A 25,279-nucleotide genomic window follows, 5' to 3' on the forward strand; every position below is an offset into this window, starting at 1 on the left:
AGAAAGCTTTTAAACTAAGCAATCATTTTTATGACCATGGCACAGAGTTAAATAATGAGGAGAAAGTAGATTCTGTGTCCCACAGAATTTGAAGCACCCTCATTGGCACAATTGTACGTGGATGATGTTATTTATCTTCATAGCCATTAGAGTCTGGTAAGGGCAGGAGAAGGGGATTCATATTTTATAAACTTCAGAGTATGTATATTAATGAGTAATAAGTGTTTCTTAGTCCGGTTAACAGGTTTTTACATTCTTCAAGTAAAAAAATACTTGAAATTCATTGTATTAAGTTCTGCTAAGCCTAGAAATGCTAAAAGAAGAGGGAAAGAAGTGATTTGGTACAGAGTTATAGATCTGATTTCAGTGTGTGGAAATTTATATATATTTGGTTTTTTGTGCTGATTCTGATAACCTGCCATAAAACTTTTGTTAATGCTAAGAGGAAAGACATAGCTAATGCTATAAATTCACTTAGATATCTCTGCCTTACATATTTTGGTAGCAAATTAAATTTATCACTTCATTATCCCTTCCTGGCAGTTGGAAGTTGTAGACTTTAATGGAAGGTGCCAGGGTTGTTAATAGAATCTTCTCGTCACAGATGAAGGGAATGTAAAAGCAAAACTCACAAAGATTTGATGGGATTTATGCTAAAAGACAACAGCTCCCAAAAGCACAAAGAATGAAGCCTATGCCCTATCAGGGAATGGAATTATCTAGCAGATTCTGTAACTCTTTTACCACCATAAATAAAAATGTAGCAATTTTCACAAGTGATCACTTGGCCACAGCCATTGCCTATAGATTGGAATTAATGAGGACATTTACATAAAACTTATACTGTTTTCATCCCTCAAGACACAGTTCATCTGTCCCTTTCTAATTGCTCCTGATCCGCCAGGTTGAGATGGACACTTGTTCCTTTCTGTTTCTTTAACTCTGATATCATAACAGCAGTTATGTTGAGATAAGGTATAATTAAGTGGTTAAAGGCACAGTTTTGCAATAAACCGAATGGGGTTTGCATGCTGTTTCCAGTACAATAACTACAATAAATCTCATTAAGCCTCAGTTTCTACTTTTGTAAGATGGGGATATAAATATACATATACACATACACATATATACATACATACATGTAAGTATAAATAATTATGTAAGTCATTAAAAAAGTTTAGTAATATTATTTTTTCAATTGACCTTCCCTCAATGATAAAGGGATCATCTCTATCTCAATCTCAATTATCTATTATCTATTATTTATCACAATGCCTGGGCACTTAACAGATACTCCTTATTTGATGAATGAATACATGTATATTTAAATGAATAAAATTCAAACTCAAAAGTTTTTGAGCTAGGCATAGATATGTAAAATGAATTCTAATTAGAACCAAAAATCAAATCTGTCACAAAAATTATGTGAATTTGGAAAAGACATGTGATATTTGTTTCCAGCCATAATTTTATAGAGATGCATCTTAGGTAAGCAGAAACTTGAAGGAGAAAAACACCAGAATCAAAACATAGTTTTAAACTCTTTACAACTTTGCAACAGTAATACCTCATAAAATGAACAAAATGTACCTAGTGAAAGGAAATTCAACCTCAAGAGTTTTGTCTTTATTTCTATAAATGTAAATTTGTTATCCAATAATAATAGAGCTATTGCAGGACAAAATGTCAATGAATATAATATATTAAAGCATTCCAAATGTATTTGACTTAAGATTTCCAGACAAATGCCCCACTGGGTTTGTTTGTGTAAGGGTGGGTAGGACAGTAGGGCAAAAGAGCCCAGCCCTGCATGTAACACCCTATCAGCAATCAATTTAAGGTTCTGTTCTGGGAGCTGTGGCCTCAGGCAAGGCTAGCTTTTGTTAACAGAGGCTGCAGGCACTGGCTGATCCTACAAAGCAAAGAGAATTGAAGTCCCACCAAAGGACCTAATCAAATTTTCCCTCTAAGAAGCAGCTTCTCATTTACATTGTGCTGCCTCATCCCTTACCTATGTCACTCCTCAAGAAGCCAGATGTTCCCCTTCTTCATTTCTAGGCTCCAGCCAGTCTCCCTGATGAGCAAGGCCTAAACTATTCCAATTCCACACCTAGCTACTGGCAAGTTGGCAGAGGAAAATACATTTGTTTATGCCCCCAGCCATCTATTTTCTTTAAGCTGGTTTCCAGCCAAGATTTGTATCAAGGTACCAGTTATTCTTTTCTAGTGGTTAAATTCATAAGGTTTTTAGTTCCCAAAGGCTACCTGATTAAAAGTAATTTGGACGTAAAAAATGTCTTTAGTATTTCTTATATATTGTCTTACTTCGTCCCTAAAAGTACTGCTGAATGCTTATCCTCTCCTTTCTGTCAGTTAGTTGTTTGTTTTAAAAGCAATTAATTTAATTGATTTATGTGGGTATACATACACAGTACAATGCACAGATTGTAAGCATACAGTTGGAGGAATTTGGACAAATAAATCTATCCGTGAAACCATCACTCACTCAAGGTATAGGACATTTCTACCACTTGAGAAAATGCCCTTGTGCCTTCTTCCAATCCATTTCTACTTATTACTGTTGTGATTTCTAATGATATAGATTTTTTTTTCTCCTACACTTAAACTCCACATAAATGGCATGATTTAGTAAGTATTCTTTTGTGTCTGGCACCCTTCCCTTAACATACTGGTTTTAAAATTCATCTATCTCAAATGTTATGGAAATGTGTTCTTATTTCTCTTGGATAAATACCTGAGAATGGAATTGTTGGGTTTTATAAGAAAATGAAGAGTTTTTCCAAGTGCTGGTAGCATTTTATATTCCCACTGGCAAAGTACAAGAGTTCTAGTTGCTCCATATTCTTGCCAGCATTTGATGTTGTCAATCTTTTTATTTTTAGCCATATAGAGGCTGAGGTGGTATCTCACTATGGTGCCTTGCTGTACTTCCTCATGTCACTTAAGCATTTTTCTCTGTTTTTCCTTACTCAAGTTTGTCAGTTCTTATCTTATGCTACCCTTCACTTAGGAGAATATTGTTCCTAGTCAAATGCCAGGATACCCATAAACTATGGTGATGTGCAAGGTCACCTGTGTGATAGAATGTAAGTTGGGGACTACAAAAGATGCATCTATCAAAACATTTCCTTGACCCACTCCTGCTAAGCTTCCTTCAGGTTTCTCAGAAGGGACAGAATGGATCACCATCAACACAGCACCACAGTTAGGCTTATCAGAATCTCGGTGAATTAAGTAAACAGTTGTTTGCTCAATTTTGGTGCCAGAGGGATAAAGGAGAAATAAAGGGGAGAAAGTGGGGCTATATAATGTCAATCCCTCGACTCTACTCTGTTTCCCTTATTCAACTGCCACCTTCTCTAGGCTATGACTCCTACCTAACCAGTTAATGCATTCCTCTTAGTGCAAGGAAATTATCCTTGAAGCTCATTAGGATCAAGTGCATCTCTCATTAATTGATTCAAAGTGAAAAAAAGCCACCACATTTCATGTAATTTAGGCTAAATAAAATTTTAAAACAGTGCAAATCAATTGAACTGTCCTTTCATGTTGCATCCTTCAACCGCTGAATATTCTATATGGCATTTCACAGAAATATGATTTGATTTGAGAACATCTGCAGCAGTCTGGAACACATTTTCCCCTGTACTTGACTTTTAGCTCATTATAGCTCTCAGATGTTCTCTCAGCAATCCTGTGACATATTGGAGTGTTGCTGAACAAACATCAGTGAAGCCGATGTCTTGAGTAGTGTCAATCTCAGTTGAAAATGTTTCAGCTTTCATAGCATCAACACTAGAAGAATTTAATTAACCCACTGAAACTTTCAAAATGATAGTTAATGCATGTAAGAAATAAGAAATCAGAAAAGTGGGAGAGAGGGGATAAGCGCTTAACCTCCCACAAGCTGATGCCTGCCACCTTCAGCCTGTGCTCAGGCAGCTCATGATGAGCCTGGTTGCTCTGTGCAGCCTCCCACATTTTGCCATGAAACCTCTGACTTGCTCTATTGCCCCTATGAAGATGGAGAAGGTGGAGGTGGCACCTGCTGCTGCCATACTCCCCTGGTCCCCAAACAAGGTCAGCTTCCAGCCTCTAATCAGCTCCCATCCAGCTGCTCTCATGTTTTTAGTAGGTGGGGCTGGGAGACCAAGGTCAGAAAAGCGCTGTTGGCAGTGACACGGTTTTTTGCCCACTGCTGCTATTACATTAAGGAAGCAGCTGGTGAGATAATGTATGCCAAAGTGCTTTGTAAATTATAAAGTGCTTATATAATTGTCATGGATAATCACTACTGTTGTTTTATTCCTAGGTTGCAGGAAGAGCACCGAGCAGGGCTATTGCATGGCAAAGTCTACCAGAAAGCTGAATAGATGGGTGTGTAATGTCCAGGGGGAGATCTCTGGTGACAGTACAAATCTGGAAGGTGACAACAAGGAGAGTAAAATTGGCTTCACGGGTCTGATGAGCATATATTGTACCATGACAGCCATGAATAGGGTAAATACTAGTATGTAAGGGCCATAAAAATAGGAGGGGGGGGGGGCGCCTGGGTGGCGCAGTCGGTTAAGCGTCCGACTTCAGCCAGGTCATGATCTCGCGGTCTGGGAGTTCGAGCCCCGCGTCGGGCTCTGGGCTGATGGCTCAGAGCCTGGAGCCTGTTTCTGATTCTGTGTCTCCCTCTTTCTCTGCCCCTCCCCCGTTCATGCTCTGTCTCTCTCTGTCCCAAAAATAAATAAACGTTGAAAAAAAAATTAAAAAAAAAAACAATTAAAAAAAAATAGGAGGGGGTCCTAAAAATCAAGTCCAAGAATGTTCTCTCCACAGACAGAAATGTTATCTACCCCCAGGACTTTGCCATGTTATCTCCCTTAGCCTGAGGTATTCTTCCTACACTTACTAGATCTTAACTTTCAGATTAGTCTGGAAACCATTCTTAAACACCCCATCATCCCTGCTATTCTGTGCATATCTCTCTATCACTATAATTATCACTACATTATAAGTAACTCTTTAATTGTCTAATTCCACACTAGTCTGCGATCCTTTTGAGGGAGGGCAGTTATGTTATTATTAATATTTGCCTCTATAATGCCTGGTGCCTATTAGGTGCTAACAATTGTTTGCTTGATAAAAGGTAAAGGAGAAACCAGGAGAAAAGAGTATTCAAAAAACCAAACAAGAAATTTCAAATATGAAGGAGTAGTCAGTTGCTTAATAAAATAAGACCTAATAAAGACTGGGAAATTACTGGAGTTGGTGATAACCAAAGCACTAATAACTTCAGCAAGAGCAGTTTTATTGATGTGGGGAATGGGGATGGGTAGATATCTAATTTTGATGGGTTGAAAATAAAGCAACTAAGGAATGAGAAGCAGTGAGCGGAAATGATGCCTTCTAGGACCCAACCTTCTTTTCAGAAGAAATTTATACTCTGTTGCTTATTTTTCTCTACAATCCAATGAGATATATATTATTACCCCAAGTTTTGGGATGAGGAAATGGTGGCTAAGAGAAAGTATGTAAGTTGCCCAAGTTCCTTACTACTAAGAAGAAAGAAGTTATGGGTAAGGTACACACTATGCTCTGTCTCTTCAGTTGGATTAGGCCAACTTCATTTAAAATGAGGTACAATGCAAGAATAAATGTTTTCACCGTATGGTTTAGAAAGAAAGTTCTCCGGTGTCATCAGGCACTTTGCCGAGAAACTGGAGGCAGAGTGATGATATGGAAAACTGCATTATGGAATTAGCTGTCTGCATGTGGGACCACGTGCAGAAAAGGAAGTGAAAATCACTAAAGATGAACATTTCCATTTTACAACTTTTCAGAGGGTTAACTCTGTAGCCATCAGTCCCTCTGGTGGCAGGTACAAGTCATTTGGAACTCTGTGTAATCCTTACCAGCTGATAGTACTGCAGTGATAACCAACTCCCAAATCTCAGAGACTGCACACAATCAAAGTTGGTCTCTCACTCACAAAAAGTCTGCTATCTCTGGATGTCCTACATGGTATATCAGCAATCTACCCATCCATTTTATCCGTTTACATTGCCACCTTCTCAACATAACACCTCAGCATTCACTGTGGCAAGGTAAGGGAATATTGGGGAATCCAATGCCAGCTTAAATGTTTCTATCCAGAATCACATACTATACTTCACTCACATTGTCTTGACTAAAGCAAGTCATCTAGTCACATGGAACATCCAAGAGGCAAGGAGATTTGCTTCTCCTATGGAGCCATTAGTGAACACACTAATGCCTACCACCAACACGAAACACATGAACAGAGTAGGACAATATAAGGCAGGATTTTTCTATATCTCAATAAAGACTGTATTTGACAGTACTGAAATGCTCTTTCCCTAGGACGTCTGGATTACTACAAATGCTATATGTTTACTTTCATTAGTTTCACTTAGGATCTACATTAAATGGAAAGAAAGACTCGGTAATATTCAGGTTCTGAAAGATGGCTAGCCTGATGGGTGACATTCCACAGCTCAGTTGGACTGGGTGCATGCAGAAATTAACTGCCAGAAGAGGATCTAGAGAAGGTTCTATAGTTTGAGGTGAAATGGGATAAAATGGATAAGCAGGTAAGACAAGCAAAATGTTTTAAGGATGTATGGCAACAAATCTTCAAAAGGCACAATCTTGACAGGGTTTTCTGTGAACAATCTATAGCACACCAGCTAGCAGGTAAGAGGGGCTGGGAATGAGGTCTTCAGGGCATTCCCATCAATGAGGCAACACCACAAATAGCGCCTGAAGCTGAAATCCAAAGGGTTTTTTGAGTAGCGTTATCACGTTTCTCCTTGCAAGCTGTAGTCACATCTGAAACACATTTCTAGGGGTCACCTGTGACCATGAAGTACAGACTATTAAAGGGTACGAATTTGAGACACATATAAGATCACTTTCTGATATCTATACAGCAAAAAAATGTTAAAAAATTTAGAAATAAAGTGATTAATTAGATCAATATGGGCAACCTAACAGTGATCACATTTCTAAGAAAAAGAGGGACGGGATGGGTATTTCATCTAGGTCTATAAACTGATTTGGCTAACCATGAGACTGGCAATTATTCAGTTCAATTAAAGATATCTTGGCCTATCCTTCCTAGGCTTCTAGGGTGTTGGTAAAGCTGTTCAATAGCAGTTATGATCCATATAATTTGAAGGCTAAAAAAGCAAACTAATCATGGTTTGTTTTATTTAAAAATTTTTTTGGTAATCAGATCCTTTTTTTTTTAATTTCAAAAAGGAGACATTTAATTTTTTTTCCTCAAGTCTTAGATTAGGACATATTGGCATAAAGCCGAACATAATTAGAATTTCTGTTGACTCTTTACCTTATCAAAATGACTCCTTGACCCCTTTAATTAGCAGAAAATTATATCTTTTACCTAATGCTTCCTTTATTCAAGTGGGCAGATGAGCTTAAACAGAGATAGAACAAACATATATATTTTTTCCCTCAGGGAGAATCTCAAGGGCAGAGCTCAGAATTACAGAGAGATATTTTGCCTCACTCCATAAAACCAGGATTAGGAACAAAGCTAACTGGTTTGCAATAAATGGACACTGATTTTCTAGAGTTCTTAGGAGGGAGGGTAGGTGGGCAGTTCAAGGAGTATTTGAATTCAAATTTTATCTTACATGCTTACAGTAATGCTTTCTTTATAAATCCTCAATCCCCCACCTAGAACAAGAAAAATCCTATTTTTTTTTTCCCCTGGCTTACCAGTAACATCAAAATTAATGTGGGTAGGTTGTGTTGAAGGATGAAAAGTAATTTTACAGAAGTTCTATGTGTAAAATTAATATTGATAAGGTGCATTCTGATTTAAGTAGTATATTTGATGCAGTGTGAGAAATTATACTTAACCGCTTACTTTCATGAAAGTGACAAAAGAAATAATTACATTTGTGCCTGGCAATTAGATATCTGTTTATGAATAAGGAGAAATAGGAAATCATACTTTTAAAAAGCATGATGGGTGAAGGCAAAGCTTGGAGGGATGCTAGCAAAACAGTAATTTTTTAAATTTGCATTTTATTTCAGGCATACAATGGTGGATTTCAATGAGGCAGCAGCAGTGGTTACAAAAATTGTAAAGTTCAAGGCTATCCAAATTCCTAGACCAGGCAAGGTGTCAATGCTCTACACTTGGGAAGTGGGAAGCCATATTCTGCAACATCTTGTCCTGTGTCCATGCTGATGCAGGCATTGCCACTTGATCACACACCTCTGCTGGACTTGGCTTTGGACCATAATCTTTTTCTACATATTGCTGCTGGAAACTACTACCAAGTGTTTAAAGTTGTCCTGTGATATAGACCCACTTACCCTTGAGATGGGAGAGAGACCAAGCTGGGAAGGCTTATAGTGGCACAAACTATTTTGGTTATAAGCAATGCAAAACTACCTCATTGTATAACATGAGACAGTCCTAGCAGCACCTCCCCTAATGCCTCATTTAAAATTTTGGCATTGTTACTCTGGTTTGACAACAGTTAATAGGCTCTTCCCTTCTACCTATTTTAGGACCAAGGATGGACCACTCATGCCAGTTTACTGGTCAAACCCCAAATTAACAAATTCATTTCCATTCTACCTAGAAAGTGAATACTTCTGAATTATTTAGAAGCTTTTTTTTTTTTTGCAAAAAGAGTGCTTCAAAGGATAAAGGTGCTAGCTTTTGACCAGCTCAAACAAAACTAAGCTAGTAAAATCACATTATCAATAGAAGGCCTAGAGAAAGTATAAAAATAATGTGTTAAGTATCACATATACAAATTACCCTAATACTTCTATATCTCTACCTATGTTCTATCTATGTATCTATGTGTCTATGCATTTACCCATCATCTAGTTTAGAATTAACTCCAACACTGAGTAGCATGTGCTGAATGTCTGCTTTCTACGTGCTATAAACTTTACATATGATTTCTAATCCTCACAAAGCATCCTGAAATTGCTATCATTATCTTAACTTTGCCATACAGGAATAGAAGACTGTGTGATCATGTAGCTGGCCCCAGTTCACCCAGTAGTAAGACGTTGAGCCTGGATTCAAACCTAGACCTGCTAGACTCTAACACGTTGCTTTTACAATGGCATGCTGACTTCTTTGTGGGATCATTAAACTTTAATGAGATGATTAGACACTCAGAACTACAAGATCTTATTCAAGATTTTTTGCTTCTAAGTAGGAATAATCACCATTTATAAACAGGGGTATACCCTATTTTTTTTTTTTAGTTTATTTGTTTATTTTTTGAGGTGGGGGGAGGAATGGCAGAGCCAGAGGGAGACAGAGAGGATCCCAAGCAGGTTCCACACTGTCAGCGTAGAGCCTGATGTTAGGCTCAAACCCACGAACCCTGAGATCATGATCTGAGCTAAAATCCAGAGTTGGAAACTTCACTGACTGAACCACCCAGGCTCCCCTGTCTGCCCTATTCTTAAAGTATACTTGGCATTTCAGCATTTTACTTAAGATACTACTCAAACTATCTGATGATATTTAGAGATGTAGATAAGTTCTCATAATACCTACACAGTAGACTCTGATTTGGTAATTTTGGAAAATTTGAACTTTCAGGAACTGGTGCTTTGTTTTTTTGTTTTTGTTTTTTTTGCCATGTCCTATGAAGTGAGCTGAATCAGTAAAAATAATTTAGCCTCATGCAATCTTGCTACAATCATAGAAAGTGATCTCAATAATACTGCTTCCTATTTCAATCATTACCCAAGCAACTGACAGAAATGTAAAATGTCATCTGGAACTTCTCTAACAATATGAAGTACCCACTGGCAGCCTCAAAAGGAATAACCACAGGGACAAAGCTGCAATGGGAGAGAATAACATGGGCAAGAACCACAGGGCCATAAGACGAACTTGAAGGAAAATGGCTTTCTTCTCCCTCACTCCTTTTCTGGGCTAGCTGTAAAGTGATATTAGAGAAAAGAGCAAACAAACAAACAAACAAACAAACAAAAAACAAACAAAAAAACCCAGTTATCATAGATGGATGAGAGTTAGTTGCAAGAGCCTACAGATAGGTCCTCACCATGGACTTCTTATTTTAAGATTTCCATACAGTTGTTGATGAAATTAAATTATTTCATGTTATCTGGCTTACATTTTTAAAGTACTACATACATTTATTCTCGTCACAAGTTGTTTATGAAATATAAATGAAATATAAATATCATGAATATGCTCTCTCATTCTGTGACTTGAATTTCCATTTACTTAATTGTGTCTTTTGATGACCAGAAGTTGATCTTGATGAACTTTAAGTTGTCAATTTTTTTTTGTTGGTTAGTGCTTTTTGCATCCTATCGAAGAAATCTTTCCTTATCCCAAGGTTATGAGGAAATTTACTTATGTTTTCTTTAACATTTTTATACTTCTATATCTATGATATATTTAAAATTACTTTTGTGTCCTGTGTGAGGAAAATATGAGGTTCCATTAATTTTAGCACCATTTATTGAAAGGACTTTCCTTTCTCCATTGAATTGTTTGGCACCTTTGTGAAAAGTCAGTTGAGTATATATGTGTGGGTCTATTTCTGGATTTTCTGTCTGTTCATCGATCTATTTATCTATCCTGACACTGAAACATGCTTGTTTGATTACTGTAGATTTATAGAAAAACTTGAAGACAGTTCAAATCCTCCAAATTTGTTCTTTTTCTACACTGTTGTGGTTATTCTAGCTCCTTTAAATACAATGTAAATTTTAGAAACAACTTCTAAAATTTAATAGTCTATAAAAACATGTGTTGGGATTTTGATTGGGATTGTGATATATCTACAGATTAATTTGGAGAAACATTATCTCTCCATTGATTTTTTTCATTAATTTCTCTCAGGACTCCCTTATAGTTCTCAGTGTATGGATACTGCATACATTTTAATTTGTTTCTAAGTATTTTGTGGTTTTAAATGCTATTGTAAATGGAATTTTAAAATTTAATTTTCTGATTTTTCATTATTTTAATTGTTCATCTATAAATACAAATCACTTTTGTATACTATATTTGTATCATGAAAAGTTCCTGAGTTCATTTATTGATTTTAATAGTGTTTTTATATATTTGCTGGGATTTTTGATGTATACAATATTACCATCTGCAAATGACAATTTTAGTAGGTTTCCAATCTGGATGCCATTTATTTGTTTTTATATCTTTAGACATTAGTTCGGACCTCTGGTACAATACTGGGTAGAAGTGTGAGAACATGCCTGGTTCTGGATCTTAGAAGAAAAATTTATTTAGTCACAATTTAAATATGACATGTATTGTAGGATTTTTTGTACATGCCCTTTATCAGACTGAGGACAGACATTTCCTTCTATTATTAGGTTGCTTAGGGCTTTTAGTATGAGTGGATGCTGGATTTTGTCAAATGCTTTTTTGCATCTATGGACCTGTACCCCGAATATATACAGAACTCCTAAAATTCAGTAAAAAATAAACCCAATTTTTAAACAGGCAAAAGATTTGAATAGGTACTTTGCAGAAAAGATATATGGATGGTCAGCAAGAACATGGAGAAGTGTTTAATATCATTAGTTTTCAGGGAGATGGAAATTCAAATCACAAGGAAATCCCAATCAATGTACATGTACTAAAAGGCTCCAACTAAAAAGATGGAGAATACCAATGTTGGCTGGGATGTGAAGGAACTGAAACACCCATCCACAGTTGGCAGGAGTATAAAATGGTACAACCACTTTGAAATCTGTTGGCAAGTTTCTTACAAAGCTTATACATCACTTTATAACCCAGGTACTACACTCCTACATATCAGTCAAGGGAAATGAGAACAGTTATGCCTGAATGCTTATTTTAGACCTATTTATAATACTGGAAAAGTGGAAACAGCTCAACTGTAAATTTGAATGAATAACCAAATTATGATATATTTATTCAATAGAATATTATTCACCAATAAAAAGAGATGAGTTACTTAACACCCACAACAACATGGATGATTTTCCAAACCACTGTGCTGGAAATAACCACACACACAAAAACACATATTCTTAGCAATTCGAATTATATGATGCTACAGAATAGGAACCAACTAATCTATGATGATATAAACTAAATTGTGTTTACTTCTCTTAGGAGAGGATGGAGAGATAATGATTGGGAAGGGGCAGAAGGGACTCTTCCGAGATGCTGGCAGTGTTCAATATCTTGACAGAAGTGAGGATTCTGTGGATGTGTGCATTTGTCAAAACTCATCAAATGGTTCATTTAAGACCGGTGCATTTTTCTTTATGCAAATTATATCTCAAAGCATGCAAGAGTAAACAGCATGGAAGACATAAAACTTTTAAAGTTGTAAGTAGGAGATACTGCTCTCCTCTTCCAAGACTGTTGTTATTAGGCCTTTTGTAATGGTTATGCTCATGACATCATACGTTCCTTTTGAACACTTCTTTGTTCTCTGTGTTGAATAGCATGGCAGAAACAAATAAACAGATAGTTAGATATTTACATATAAACACTACAACCAGATAGCAGTAGTTTTATAAAATCATATCACTTGTGACTTTAAAATAACATGAGAATGATATATCTGGTCATATGGATGCACATATTTTGATTTCTTTCATCAAAATAAAGCCTTGTTTTAGGAGATGCTATGCAAGCACATTGACAGTTTTTCTGATTTAACCCTAATGAAAGCTTTTTAATGTGAACATATTATGTTTAATTATTAACATCACATGATAATATCATGTTTTAATACCTACTGAAAGTAATTTGGCAGTTTACAGTTTCCCTCTAAAATCACTGCTATTCTTGAAAGGGACTGGCTGGAATTTTGATTATAAATTTGCTTTCTTTTTTCCTTCCAAATAAGGACACTGCAGATAGTTTGTGCAAATTAATTCTATAAGCATGTAGCACTGTGCTAGGTTCTTGAAAATTCATGTATAAATATGACATGATCTCCGTTTTCAAGACGCTCACAATGACCTCAGTGATTGACAAGAAGACCTATAGCCAGAAGACAATATAATAAATGCAATACCAGTTACAGGAACAAGAACAGAGAAATGAGGGACTCAATTTTCCCAGAGAGAGAGGAAGAGGGTCATAGATGACTTCAAAAGGAAGTGATATTTAAGATACATCTTAAAATAAATGTGTGATTGATCAATATATTCTTTCAGCAGTCCAGCTACCATGCCATCACTCCCACATGGTAGATGTTGTGTCAGTCACTGGCACACAGTGTGTGATCTAGGCCCTCAAGAAGGTTTGAGTCTAGGTACATTTTTCTATGCCAAGAAGGAATAAAATTTGCTCACCTGCTTACCTCGTTCCTCTCTGATTTCTTCCATCTCATTTTATGAAACTAGACTCATACACGAAATAGAACTTTAAGTTCAAAGTTACTTTTTACAAATTCATTTCATTTCTGATGTGATGGGAAAAGCAATGGCTCAGTAAGTCAAATGACTACTAATTTTTAATGCTACCACTTAGCTGTTTTCTTACAGCATTCATTTATCATTCATTTACTTATTCAAGCAGCATTTACAGAGCCCTTACTGTGTATCAGTGGGTGTCCAAGGAATTGGGAAGTGAGCTTGCTGTCTACTAGAGGAAAAAGACATTCGAACATTCACATGCTGGGTGATACTTGTTGCAACTAAGGATGAAGAAGAGAAGGAGAAATTAATTCTGATGTAAAGATCAAAGAATAACTCAAAGAGAAGGGGTGCTTGAGAATTTCTCTTCAGTGAATGGGAAAGACATTCCAGGTGTAGGGAACAGAAAGTAAAAATGCATGCAGACCCCAATCAGTCAGTAGTTTTGGCCTGTGCTAGTCCCTTTCAAGGGCTCTTGCTTAGGAATCCTGTTCCCATCCCAAGCATAAAACAGTAAAGACATTTCCTTCCATGCTTTTTGGTTGCAAAACTTTCTGTTCTAATATTGGAGCATCCAATTTCTCTTATATTTCCCAAGCAAATAATCTCAAAATAACTGTGATTTGCCACACCTAAAAATTCTAAATACTAATAATTTATTTTCTGCTATCACTAAAATATATACTTTGCTCCAATTATAAAGAAAAATTGTGAGTAAAGTTATAATTGCAGTTATATTCTCAATTAAATACTTTTCACAATCCCTTAACTAAAATCCTTGGGGCCAAATATATCTCAGAATTTAGAACTGGTTTTCTGGGGGCTTCAGCAAAGTAAAATGTGTGATACCCCAAGCATTATGTGGGGTAGCAACTTGGAATCAAACACATTGGTCTCCCTGTAGTAAACATTTAAATGTTCACTCTAAGAGGAATAAATAAAAATTATAAATAGCCTCACATCAGTTTAGGTCATGTTTGCTGCCAAATGAGTTGTGTGAAACATTTGGTTTCAGCACTTTTTGGATTTCAGAATTGCTAATGAGGGACTGTGGACTTACATTGTGGTTATCTTCATTTCATAGTTTTAGAAAGAGTTTGGAAGAGCTTAATTAACCTGTCCAAGTTGCCTACCTAGCTAAGTAACAAAACATCATGTAAACCTATCAGTCTCACTCTGGACTCTGCTAGTAACCTCTGCCCTGTGGGTGGCAAACATTCACTTCACTTTTACTGAGTTGCCTAGGTTTTCACCAGGGAGAAGAAGGCATTAAGATAACTGAGAATAAATAACCGGATACTCTGCTGCCGAGACCCTTCCTTTCTGATGTCCCTGTGAATAATCTCTGCCTCCTTATCCTCACAGATTTCCTCATTGTTGATCGTCTGCGCGGACTGGGAATGTTACGTCTTTGTTGGCAAAGTATCTCTATCCTCACAATTCTTCTTGCTTCCTTACATGTCTTTGGCCTACCTGCTGCACTAATTTCCTGCCCCTGTCTCCTCATCAAGGTACTTTCCACCACCAGCCACTCAGAGCTCAGTGTACCGCTTCTCTGGATTTCGTCATCTATTTCACTTCTCTTCCAGCTCAAAATCATTTATTGCTGGCTTTCTCTATCAACAGCAGCTTGCGTTGCACTCACTGCTAACCTCTCCATCTCTAAGGATATTCTGTTGCTATTCTCTCCTTTATTAGTTTTGGCAATGTGGATCCTTAGGTCCCTCCATCAGAATCACAACATCACAATGCAGGTTCCTTCCTGGACCCACTTCTGACTGACTGAATCAGCATCTCTGGGAGCAGGGCCAGAGAATGTACATTTTTCCTAAGTATGCCCCATGGTTTTTAAGCCCCAGCAGCTTGAGATCAACTGCTCTGTGGTGCAGCAGAGCCAGTGGCTGCTCTTTGTATGGGGTTTGTTCTCACGTTTGCAGGTACAGATTTATACAAGTGGCACCATAAGACCAGAGCAAACTATAAATGCCTGACTTTTTGCCTTTCCAAAGCCACCCGAAGAAACATTGCTTGGGAAGTTTAATAAATTAATAAGTGAGGTATGCAAAGGGACAGTATATTAAATATACTAATTACTTAAAAGATAACATGGCTAATTTGGCCAAGTCCTTGTTTCCATAGCTAACGTCTCATTTTCTCTCCATCTTCAAACACTGTATTGTAATTGGTTTCTTCTAAATTTCTACTCTAATTTATTCTAGCCTGACCTCCGAGTGAAAGATTAAGTAGAGTAACAATTGTACTTTCCAAACAAATCTTCCCTGTAAGAAGCCAGTTCTTTCTAACAGGCCCTTCTCAAAAGGGTCTACATCATCTCTGGTTGTCCCTGTAACATGAAAACACTATAAGGAGCAGCATGCTATTCTTCAGCTAGTGAGAGAGCAATATGAGTTGTTTTCAAAGACACACACACACACACACACACACACACACACACACCAGAAACACTACGAGGAACAATTAGGAAGCCACCTGTACCTTGGATCTAGCGCACTTTGAGGCACTGTTAGGGACCTTACGTTAAAGGACCATCACCTATTTAGTCATGTCAGCCCACATAGGGGAATCCAGGAGCAAAGATCTATTGCCAGACCAACTGCTAGTTCTTCAACTTAGAGGTGAGAAATGAATCACTAATATAATCACACAAGCAAAATCTATGTGAAAAAAATCTTATTTTAAATGATAATGCTGAAAATTATACTTATGATTTTGATGAAGGCTGGGCTTACCAAAATAAAGTCGGAATCTAGTTTCAAACTGTCAGAAAATCAATTTCCACTTATGTCATTGACACAAGTGTCTCCATCATTATTCATCTTTTATTTGAATATGTAAGTTTTGAAATGAGTGTGGAAGTCCCTTAAAGACAAAATGGCCCGGTGCAATACAATCGCTAACATTTCAACTCACATAGCGACCATTCAAATTTGAGACAATGCTTTTACAAATGGTCATAAACTATCAAAATTATCATGTCAGAGCCAATTTATTTGAGATATTTACACTGAATGAGTGTAAACTTATTTGTGAAAAAAAAAAGGTTTTTTCGCTATGAACAACCTTCAGACGTTGATGGTCATTGATAAAGCAAGAACATTCACTGTCTAAATACTGCAGACTCAGTTTATGATAATATGATTAGCTACATTAATAATGATGCTTAGGCACAGTCTTGCTAATTACAATATTATAAATATTAATGTCACCCACCCTTTTTTCTGTTTGATTGCCACTCATGGAGTCATTCATCACGATATTTTCCAGGAATCTACACTGTAAGATTTTCTTTCTTTCTTCCTTTTGTTTTTCATCACTGGACTTGTAATCATGCACATTATTTTTCAAGAAGTCCTTATTTTTAGCTACTTTGGAGGACAGTGATATTTTCTATTAAAACTAGCCAAATGTAAGTCAGTTATATGATGTTTCTCTTATTCTTTCAGAGCCCCTAACCCTGCCACCCAAGGCAGAGTACCCAGGGTTTTTGTTTTCCATTCTTTTTCATGTGACCTGTTTCAAGTTAAGATTCATTTGAATTATTAAATACTTCCTTAAAGAATCTTTTTATACTTGCCTTTCTTTTTTTTTAAAGTTAATTATTGATGTAGTGACAAGCTGAAAAGACTAAGAATTATAATTTTTTCCTCCCCTCATTCAGGACTCAAGAAATGTCTTCTGACAATGATTGTCTATTTAGAATAATACAAAGGAAATACAAAGGCAAAATGCTGAATGTTGTTTTAGAAAAGATTTGCTAAAATCACTGTATTATACAAAATGTAAATGTAGTATATATTTCTCTGAAAATAACAGTTAGTGAGAAAGTTGGGACATAACCTTTTGAGCCCAGGTTTAACCACATAGCAGAAGCAGTTACAAAAGATACTGATTAGATTTTAATTTTAAAAACTTCATCATATTATTCAGGGCTCCAGTGATTTGATTGTCTTGAAAATAGAAAGGTAATGTTATAATTTCCAGAGCTTGTTAAAGAATAAAGAAATCTCCAGCTTCCCACTGCAAAGAATGCCAGTCATCACCACAGTAAGCAAGAATTTGGAGGCACTTTACACTACAAACTTCAATCTTTTCCCTTTACATGACCTTGTGTTATGTTGGTTTTATAAAAATGTAACTCACGGACCTGTCATATAGCTGTAATCAAGCCTCCTTCAGAATGATTCTACTACAGAAATTACATCCAAAAGGCACTGTGTTTCCTGTTCCTGAGACAGTGGGAAAGAAAACAAGACCTGAAATAGAAAGTGGCTGAGGTAGAGTTCTTAAGGACAACAGGAAAAGTTGAGCACACACCTTTCCCATGAGTTCAGCAATACGCGGAACCGGTTTCCCTTTCTGATGACTCATGGTAGCCGGACTCTGCCCGTCCCAGTCTTGCAGTTCTTCAATGCTTTTCAGATAAAGCAGGGCTTTGAGGCCAGTGCAATAGTCTTGGATAACAGTGAAGTCCTGATTCTGAATGGCACTGCATACCTGGAAAAGATGAAGCAATCAACCCAATGTCAAACCAAGAGCTAATTCTCCACATGGACTCACTTTTCATTTATTCAAGAAAACTTATTTATGTTCTAGGCACTGTTCCAAGCATGGCATGTCAATCATTGTGTGGGGATGGGAGTGCTGGGTGGGAGGGGCACCCCTCCCTGTGAAGGGGCAGAAGGAAGCTTTCAGGACAATGAATACTTTCATAGACTCGATGTGGTGATGGCCTTACAGGTGTATACGTATTTCAAAACCTAACCAGATTGTACCCTTTAAATATGTGCAGTTTACTGTATGTCAGGCAAACCTTAGTACAGCTGTTAAAAATTAGATCCAGTTGGTTGGATTTACAAGGAATCAAATTTAGTACAGCATAAGAAATGACACTTTAACTCTCTCATTTTCCCTTCATTGATTCAGATGTACTGCCTGGAGGTAGTTCTCATGTCCAGAGGTGGTCATGCTGAGGTTGGAGTGCTGTTCATCAGTTAACTCAACCACCATTGAGCCCTGTCTACCTCTTCAGCCTTATCTACTGTGGTTCTTTTTGCTCACTATGTTCCAGTCACCCAGGTCTTTGCTCTTTTCTTCACATTTGCCACATTCTTTCTTTGCCTTAAGACTTTTTCATAAGATCTGGCAGCCTAGAAGATCCTTCCCTTCTATCCATGGCTGAGTACTGGCCCCTTCTTATCTCATGGTAAATATTACTTCTTCAAGCAGGCTCCAAGAATTCAGAATAGGTTAAGGCCTTGTTTTACTAATATGCTTTTTACTCATAACTATTGCATTTGATTTACAGCTCACTTCCCATACTGAAGTTTCAGGCAGGAAGAACCTGTTGATCTTGGTGACCATATTTATCCACAGTGTTTGTCACTTATTCTGCTCTCGATAAATATATGTCTTTGGGATGTCTGGGTGGCTCAGTTGGTTGAGCATCTTACTTTGGCTCAGGTCGTGATCTCACTGTTAGTGGGTTTGAGCCCTGCATCGGATCTCTGCTGTCAGCGAGGAGCCTGCTTCGGATACTCTGTTTCTCTGTCCCTCCCCCGCTCATTCTCTCTCTCTCTCTCTCTCTCTCTCTCTCTCTCTCTCTCTGTCTCTCTCTTTCTGACAAAAATAAACATTAGAAAAATAGATGTCGAATGTATGGATAATTTGGAAGAGATATTTTGAGCGACCATATGTCAGACGATAAAGAAAAAAATTCTAGAGTAAAGGAAGGTTGGTTCTGAGAATTTAGGATCCTTCCAATAAAAATAAACGTGAAAGTCTGTATTGGGATTTGAGTTACAGCTTGAATTTAATGGATTTAGGTAAACACTTCTAGGTTAATTATTACCAAAGACACCTCAAAAAGCAGAAACAAAAATCTTTCATTTCCTATTCTTAAGTGCTGTATGTTACTACAATGTAGAGAAGAGAATTGAATAACCACTAAACACAAAGAATATTTTCCATGAAGCCCATTACATTACGTTAAAAAAAAAACCTGTTTTTCAGGAAGAACAATTTGAGCATTAATTAGGCCTCTTGTAACTTTCTTAGAGTTGATTTTTTTGAGAACAATTATAAAAAACATCATTATAATTTCCTCCACAGAATTTTTCTAAACTGTAAGTCAACTGATGCCTTACTTTACCCTCTTTGTTCACTGTGAGATTCCTTTTTTTTTTATAGTATATGCTTATGGGTATAATTTTACTCTAGTCTTAAAGTAGTTCACCATATGACCATAAGAAATCAGATTTTCAAAAGAACATCATGTCATGTTCTTTATGTGATGTTCATGATTGTTATAAATACCTGCAGCTAAAAGGAATCTAGATACTTTGTAACATATGAATAGTAAAGCTGTATCTCATTTATCCCTGATTGGTCCAGTGAGAAGATGTAAAATTCACTAATTTTCTTAATCCACAAAAATGGCACCATTTGTGTATGATAGATTTAGCCCCGCGGCACTGGAGTGATCAAGAGCAGACTTGGTGTATTGTATTGTATTGTAATTATTTTTTTAATTGAAGTAAATTACTTAGAGTTGGTGTATTTTAACTATGGAAGAACAAGGTGGGCCCTATGGCTAGGAAGACTACCTCTTTCCCACCTTCTCCTACGCTCCTATTCTGTAGCGCTAGTGTGTCACATAGTGGGGAGCTATCTGAGTGTGTGAAGGGAACATAAAACCTCAAGAGGGAGGAGAGACTACAAGATAGCGACGGAACGTGGCTGGAATGGTCTGCTATGCTGGAAACACTGGAAGGCACCACGAAACATGGGTGTTTGAGGGGATTGCTTCAGATGTGTTTCATCATAAGGCAAACGTCACACTATGTATATACCTTCCAAAATGAGTAATTTAATTTCTACTTTCCGATAAGATGAAACTTATTAATTTTCCTGATGGGAATGTCTGATCATAGGAACTTTGTACATGATATTTTCTCTTAAACTTTTAATATACATATAAATTATCTGAGGATCTTATTAAAATTCATATTCTGTTTGTAGGTTTGGAATGAGACCCAAGATCCTGCATTTGTGACAAGCTCCCAAGTGGTGTTAATGCTGCTGGGCCACACTTAGAATAACAAGATCTTAAGCTCTGGTAGGGATGAATCTCAACCTGAAATGCTATCTGCAAAGTGAATTTCTTACAGATAAACAAATTTCTTGATTTTTACTATTATATTATAGCCACATTTTCATAGCCCTTTAAAGAAGCACTACTTACAATAATAAGTCACATCTGAAGAAACAAGTAATTTGCTGATTAGATAGTAATAAGACCCAAAATAAATCTTAGGACACAAGCACACCATTGGGAACAGCTTTGGCCATGGGATTTGATGCTTAGAAAACGGGTTTGCTCAGAAAGGTGCCTTGTTCCTGCCTAACCTTTACACTCCACTGAAGGTTTTATCTCTATCTCAGAGGTAAATGGTTCCTTTTATAACACCAAACATGTAGCTGCTATTCCTAAATGGGTGTGTTTTATATGACATCTCTTTGTTTGTTTAACAGCTCTGATTAGGACTCTTAATAGGTGTTAACATGTTTGCTTAGTATAATTTGTAAGTTCTTTATGGTGAAGGCTGGTTTATCTTTATTCGCAGCAGGACATCAGGTGCCATTATAAGCATCATTGCCACTATTAATTATTTCCATAAGCATGAATATCCCTATAGCGAGCTGTTTTAAATAGGGGCCCCTGGATTCTCAGCAGGATCAGCCCTGTGCAAGGGCTGAGTCGGTGGCAGCTCCCTGTGCAGCAGGATTTGAGGAGTGTCATAAAGTTCCTACTGCCCTCGAACAGTCTCCTCCAGGGGTCTGACACAGTGCCCTGAATTTTTGCTTTAGGTGCAGGCACATTTAGTCAAAGCCTATCTATGCAAAGTGAGTGTACAAATACCTGCAAGTAAACAGAGGTTTGCAGAGTGCTATTCTTGTCTCATTATTGCTCATTAAGTGAGATTAAGCACATTAATTGTAAATTACCTATTTATGGTTATTTACATCTTGAAAATCTCCTTTACATACATTATTTCTTTCAATACTCAAAATAAACCTAAAAGTTAGGCAGGAGACAGGGTAATGTTTTTACATTAAAAATGGAAAGAACCTGGGAAGCCTGGGTGGCTCAGTCAGTTGAGCATCTGACTTCAGCTCAGGTCATGATCTTGAGGTTTGTGGGTTCGAGCCCCATGTCAGGCTCTGTGATGAAAGATCAGAGCCTGGAACCTGCTTCAGATTCTGTCTCCTTCTCTCTCTGCCCCTACCCTGCTAGCACTCTCTCTCTCTCTCTCTCTCTCTCTCTCTCTCTCTCTCTCTCTCAAAAGTAAATAAACATTAATAATAATAATAATAATATAAATAAAAATGGAAAGAACTTGAATTTGAGAAACTATTTCTTAAAGTCAAATCTGGTGGTTTTATGCCATATCGAATGGTACAGCCTCGAGGCTAAGAGCATGCACATAGAAGTCCAGAAGAATCAGATTGAAACTACATCATAGCTGTGTAAGTATGAGCAACTTTCTTCACTTCAAAATGGAGATTAAATACTTAATACATAGGAAACTAAAAGGCAACATATTTAAGTCTTAAAATAGTGGCTAGTACTTAGTAAGTTAGATTGGCACCAAAAATAAATTTCATAATATGAATAAATCATTAGAGCATGAATTAGGCAAGACATAACTTTTTAAATCTAATACTTTTTTGGCCTAATGCAGTAAAAGAAGGTCGAGGACATTATTTTTATTTGCATTAAGTAGTGATCTCGAAAAAAGCATTTGGCCTTGTTGCCAAAAGATATGTCTGAGACCCAGCTCTGTATTTCAGCAGCTGTGTGACTGGGGTTAGTCATTTAGCATGTTGAGTCCTCTCCCACTTTCCGATGTGAAAAAAGAAAAAAAAAAAGGATGATATATCTAATTTATTGTTGTGAGGATTAAATTACATCATGTAGGTGGCAGTGCTGTGGAAATTACAACGCCCAGAAGGACAGAATGGTACTAAACCTCATTGCTATTATCAGATAATTTAAAGTTGAAAGTGCCTATGAGGTCAAAATGGAAAGTTTTGCCTGTAAAGAAAGAGTCAACTTCCTTGAAACGTAAAAGACAATTTACTAGGAAGCTAGCAAATAGAATCCAAATGGTATTAAAAGTACTAATCCCAGGTAAATAATTTGGCAGAGAAGAGTTCCACAGAATCAGAACACCGTGGGCTGGCACATGTTTTTGTGTAATAGAGCAGCAATCTTTCAAATGATATTTCAGAATGTGACAGTTATTAAACAGGGATCTTAAACTACCAGACACAATGCGCATAAACCCACAATCATAATTATCCCTATTCACTTCATGTCACATAGGGGGACAAACTCCACTCCAGGTCTTAGAAATGTGTGCCACCGGGCTGTATGCAAGTAAAACATATGTTTACACTTGAATCCAAAGTAGTCTTAAAGTTGCTGTAAATTATTTAGTAAAAGGAATACTGGAGGGTACCTACATTTAAGTAAACAGTGGAAATTCTTCTGCAATGCTTATCAGATTCCAAAAAACACTAATAACAGAATCTTAGATAGCTGGAAGAAGTTCAAGAGTATTCCTATGAACACAGTCCAGAGATAAAGCACTGAATAAGGAAGAATATCCATGGACTTCTTAAAGATTTTCCAGAAAAAGGAAAAAAAAATCCTATGATCTCCCCTTAGTAATTTATTTTGATAAAGTGTTAAACTGTTTAAAACAACATAAAACACCTGCAATATTTTACATGGTGCTTTGCAGTTTTCAATGCACATTATCAAAAAGTCAGAAATATTGATATAGTCATTTACAGTTTTCAAAGCATGCCAACAGATAAAGGAAAAGGGAATTCAGAAAATTTTCAGACCAGCCTCCTTCTGTCACAAGATTAGGAGTCCAGAATGGCTAAATGACCTATCTGTGTCTGTGGTCACCTACCTAGCTGGAGGCAGTACTCGTCTCCCCAGCTGGCCTGACGTTCTCTCCAGTAAAGCACTGCCTCTCCAGTACCTTTTTCCTTGGTCTGTACACCAATTCTGACAGTAAGATGGAGAAAGTGCCATCAAGCTCTTAAGAGAGGAAATCGAAACTAAACATTGAATGCTCTGCCCCAACTCAAGAGATTAGTAGGTGGCAGAGCCAATGGTCAGATTAAGATATTCTGACCTCTGCTCTTATTCCTGGAAACTTCAAAAATTTTAGAAGTCTCATGTAATTAAATAAGCACATATTTGTAATTCTCATAAGAAGAAGCACATTGTTGTAAAATGATTTCAAGTTTATAATTGAACGAATAATGTCAGAAATCCACAGATTTTTTTAAATGTAGGATCTTAATAATTGGATAACCACTTGAAAGTTTATGACTAAAACTGGAGAACAGACCTCTGCTGTTGTTGGATGGAGATGCAGTTTCCACACCCACTGATTAAAAGCATCAGATTTTCTAAAGGCATGGAATCAGTAATTCTTCATTGAGTTCTGCCCAGTACTTATCAACAGATATATAAAACTACATTATACTTTTGAAACTGGTGTACAAACACCGCATATTGTTAAGGTAATACTTCAGAATAACAATATCTCCGTATGAGTTTTTGGTACTACATAAACATGGCACTGCTTACTAGAATTCATGAATAAAACACCAAAATTATCATTTTATAAGGCTATAGGGGAAAGACGGCCCCTGGAGATACATAGTACATAAGGGGCTAGACGGGTATATATTTGTATATCCACATAAAACCACAAATCTTAGTTGTTCTATCGTATTAGTTTCCATTTGTTAAAGCTGTACAACATCAAAGTCGTGATGTCCCTATATATTGTATTTAGCAGTAATGTAACGGACTACGTGAAGAAATCAAAGTGAGAGTTTCTAAGTAGTTTCCTGGCAATTGAGACAGCAGGCTCTTTCATCTGCTCTGTAACTGTGGCAGTGCATTGATTTAAACTCCTTCTGAGATCTCAAATGCTTTCATACTCTTAGGTTTCTCAAGCAGCTTTTTTTTTCCCCCTCAAAGTGATAAAATTCTAGCATTCGGCAAAATACCATCTTGTTTCCCCCAAAAGGAGTGGGTTTATTTCAGGTTTGCTACTAACCTGTACAGGATCATGAAGTAAAATAGCTGTCCAAATGCCATGCTATCACGAAATCTATCTTTCAGTTCAAGTTTTCTGTGTTCTGACCACAGCAAATTGGGTTGGGGGGGGAAAGAACAACAGATAGCCCCACAGATGTTGTTTTTTAAAGGTTCAGGTAAAAAAAAAAACAAACCAAAAAGCCAAAACAAAAACAAAAACTCGGGGCATAAGCACTTTTGCTTATTAATTACATTTTCAAAGTTGTTCTTTAATTGCTTCTCATTGATAAATGTTAAAGGTACAGAAATCATTCAGCTTGTTTTGTGTATCATATCTTTCATTGTTATTCACTTATCCTCTTATCTAGCCTTTTAAATTATTTAGTCTCTGACAAATTCTAAGTATATAAATACCCACCCCTTGTCCCCAGTCAGGAAGGAATTTTAAGGAGTTTGAAAGGCTATTTCTTTAAATGTCCACCTGTGGTCATCCTCTATCTGATTAATTTCTTAACCCAAATTCAGCTGAAGACCGGCTGAAAGAGAATAAAGTATTTGCAAGGTATTTTACACTGGGATCCAGACCACATTTTGCCAACTGGAATATGGAATATAAGTATCAATTCTCCAAGTATTTTCTCAAAGGTGGCATGGATGACGGGCCACCCACTTGACTGTTATTCAGAACAG

General features: G+C 36.9%; 1 protein-coding gene across 1 annotated transcript in view; it reads right to left on the reverse strand.

The window, feature by feature from the left end:
• The window catches only part of DPYD (dihydropyrimidine dehydrogenase), an 862,317-nt gene that overhangs the window by 108,589 nt on the left and 728,449 nt on the right, over positions 1-25,279 (reverse strand). Inside the window, 1 exon segment of the mRNA XM_043575643.1 lies at positions 17,773-17,952. Coding sequence (XP_043431578.1) covers positions 17,773-17,952 — 180 coding nt within the window.

This window comes from Prionailurus bengalensis, chromosome C1, assembly GCF_016509475.1.
Source record: "Prionailurus bengalensis isolate Pbe53 chromosome C1, Fcat_Pben_1.1_paternal_pri, whole genome shotgun sequence".
NCBI lineage: Eukaryota > Metazoa > Chordata > Mammalia > Carnivora > Felidae > Prionailurus > Prionailurus bengalensis.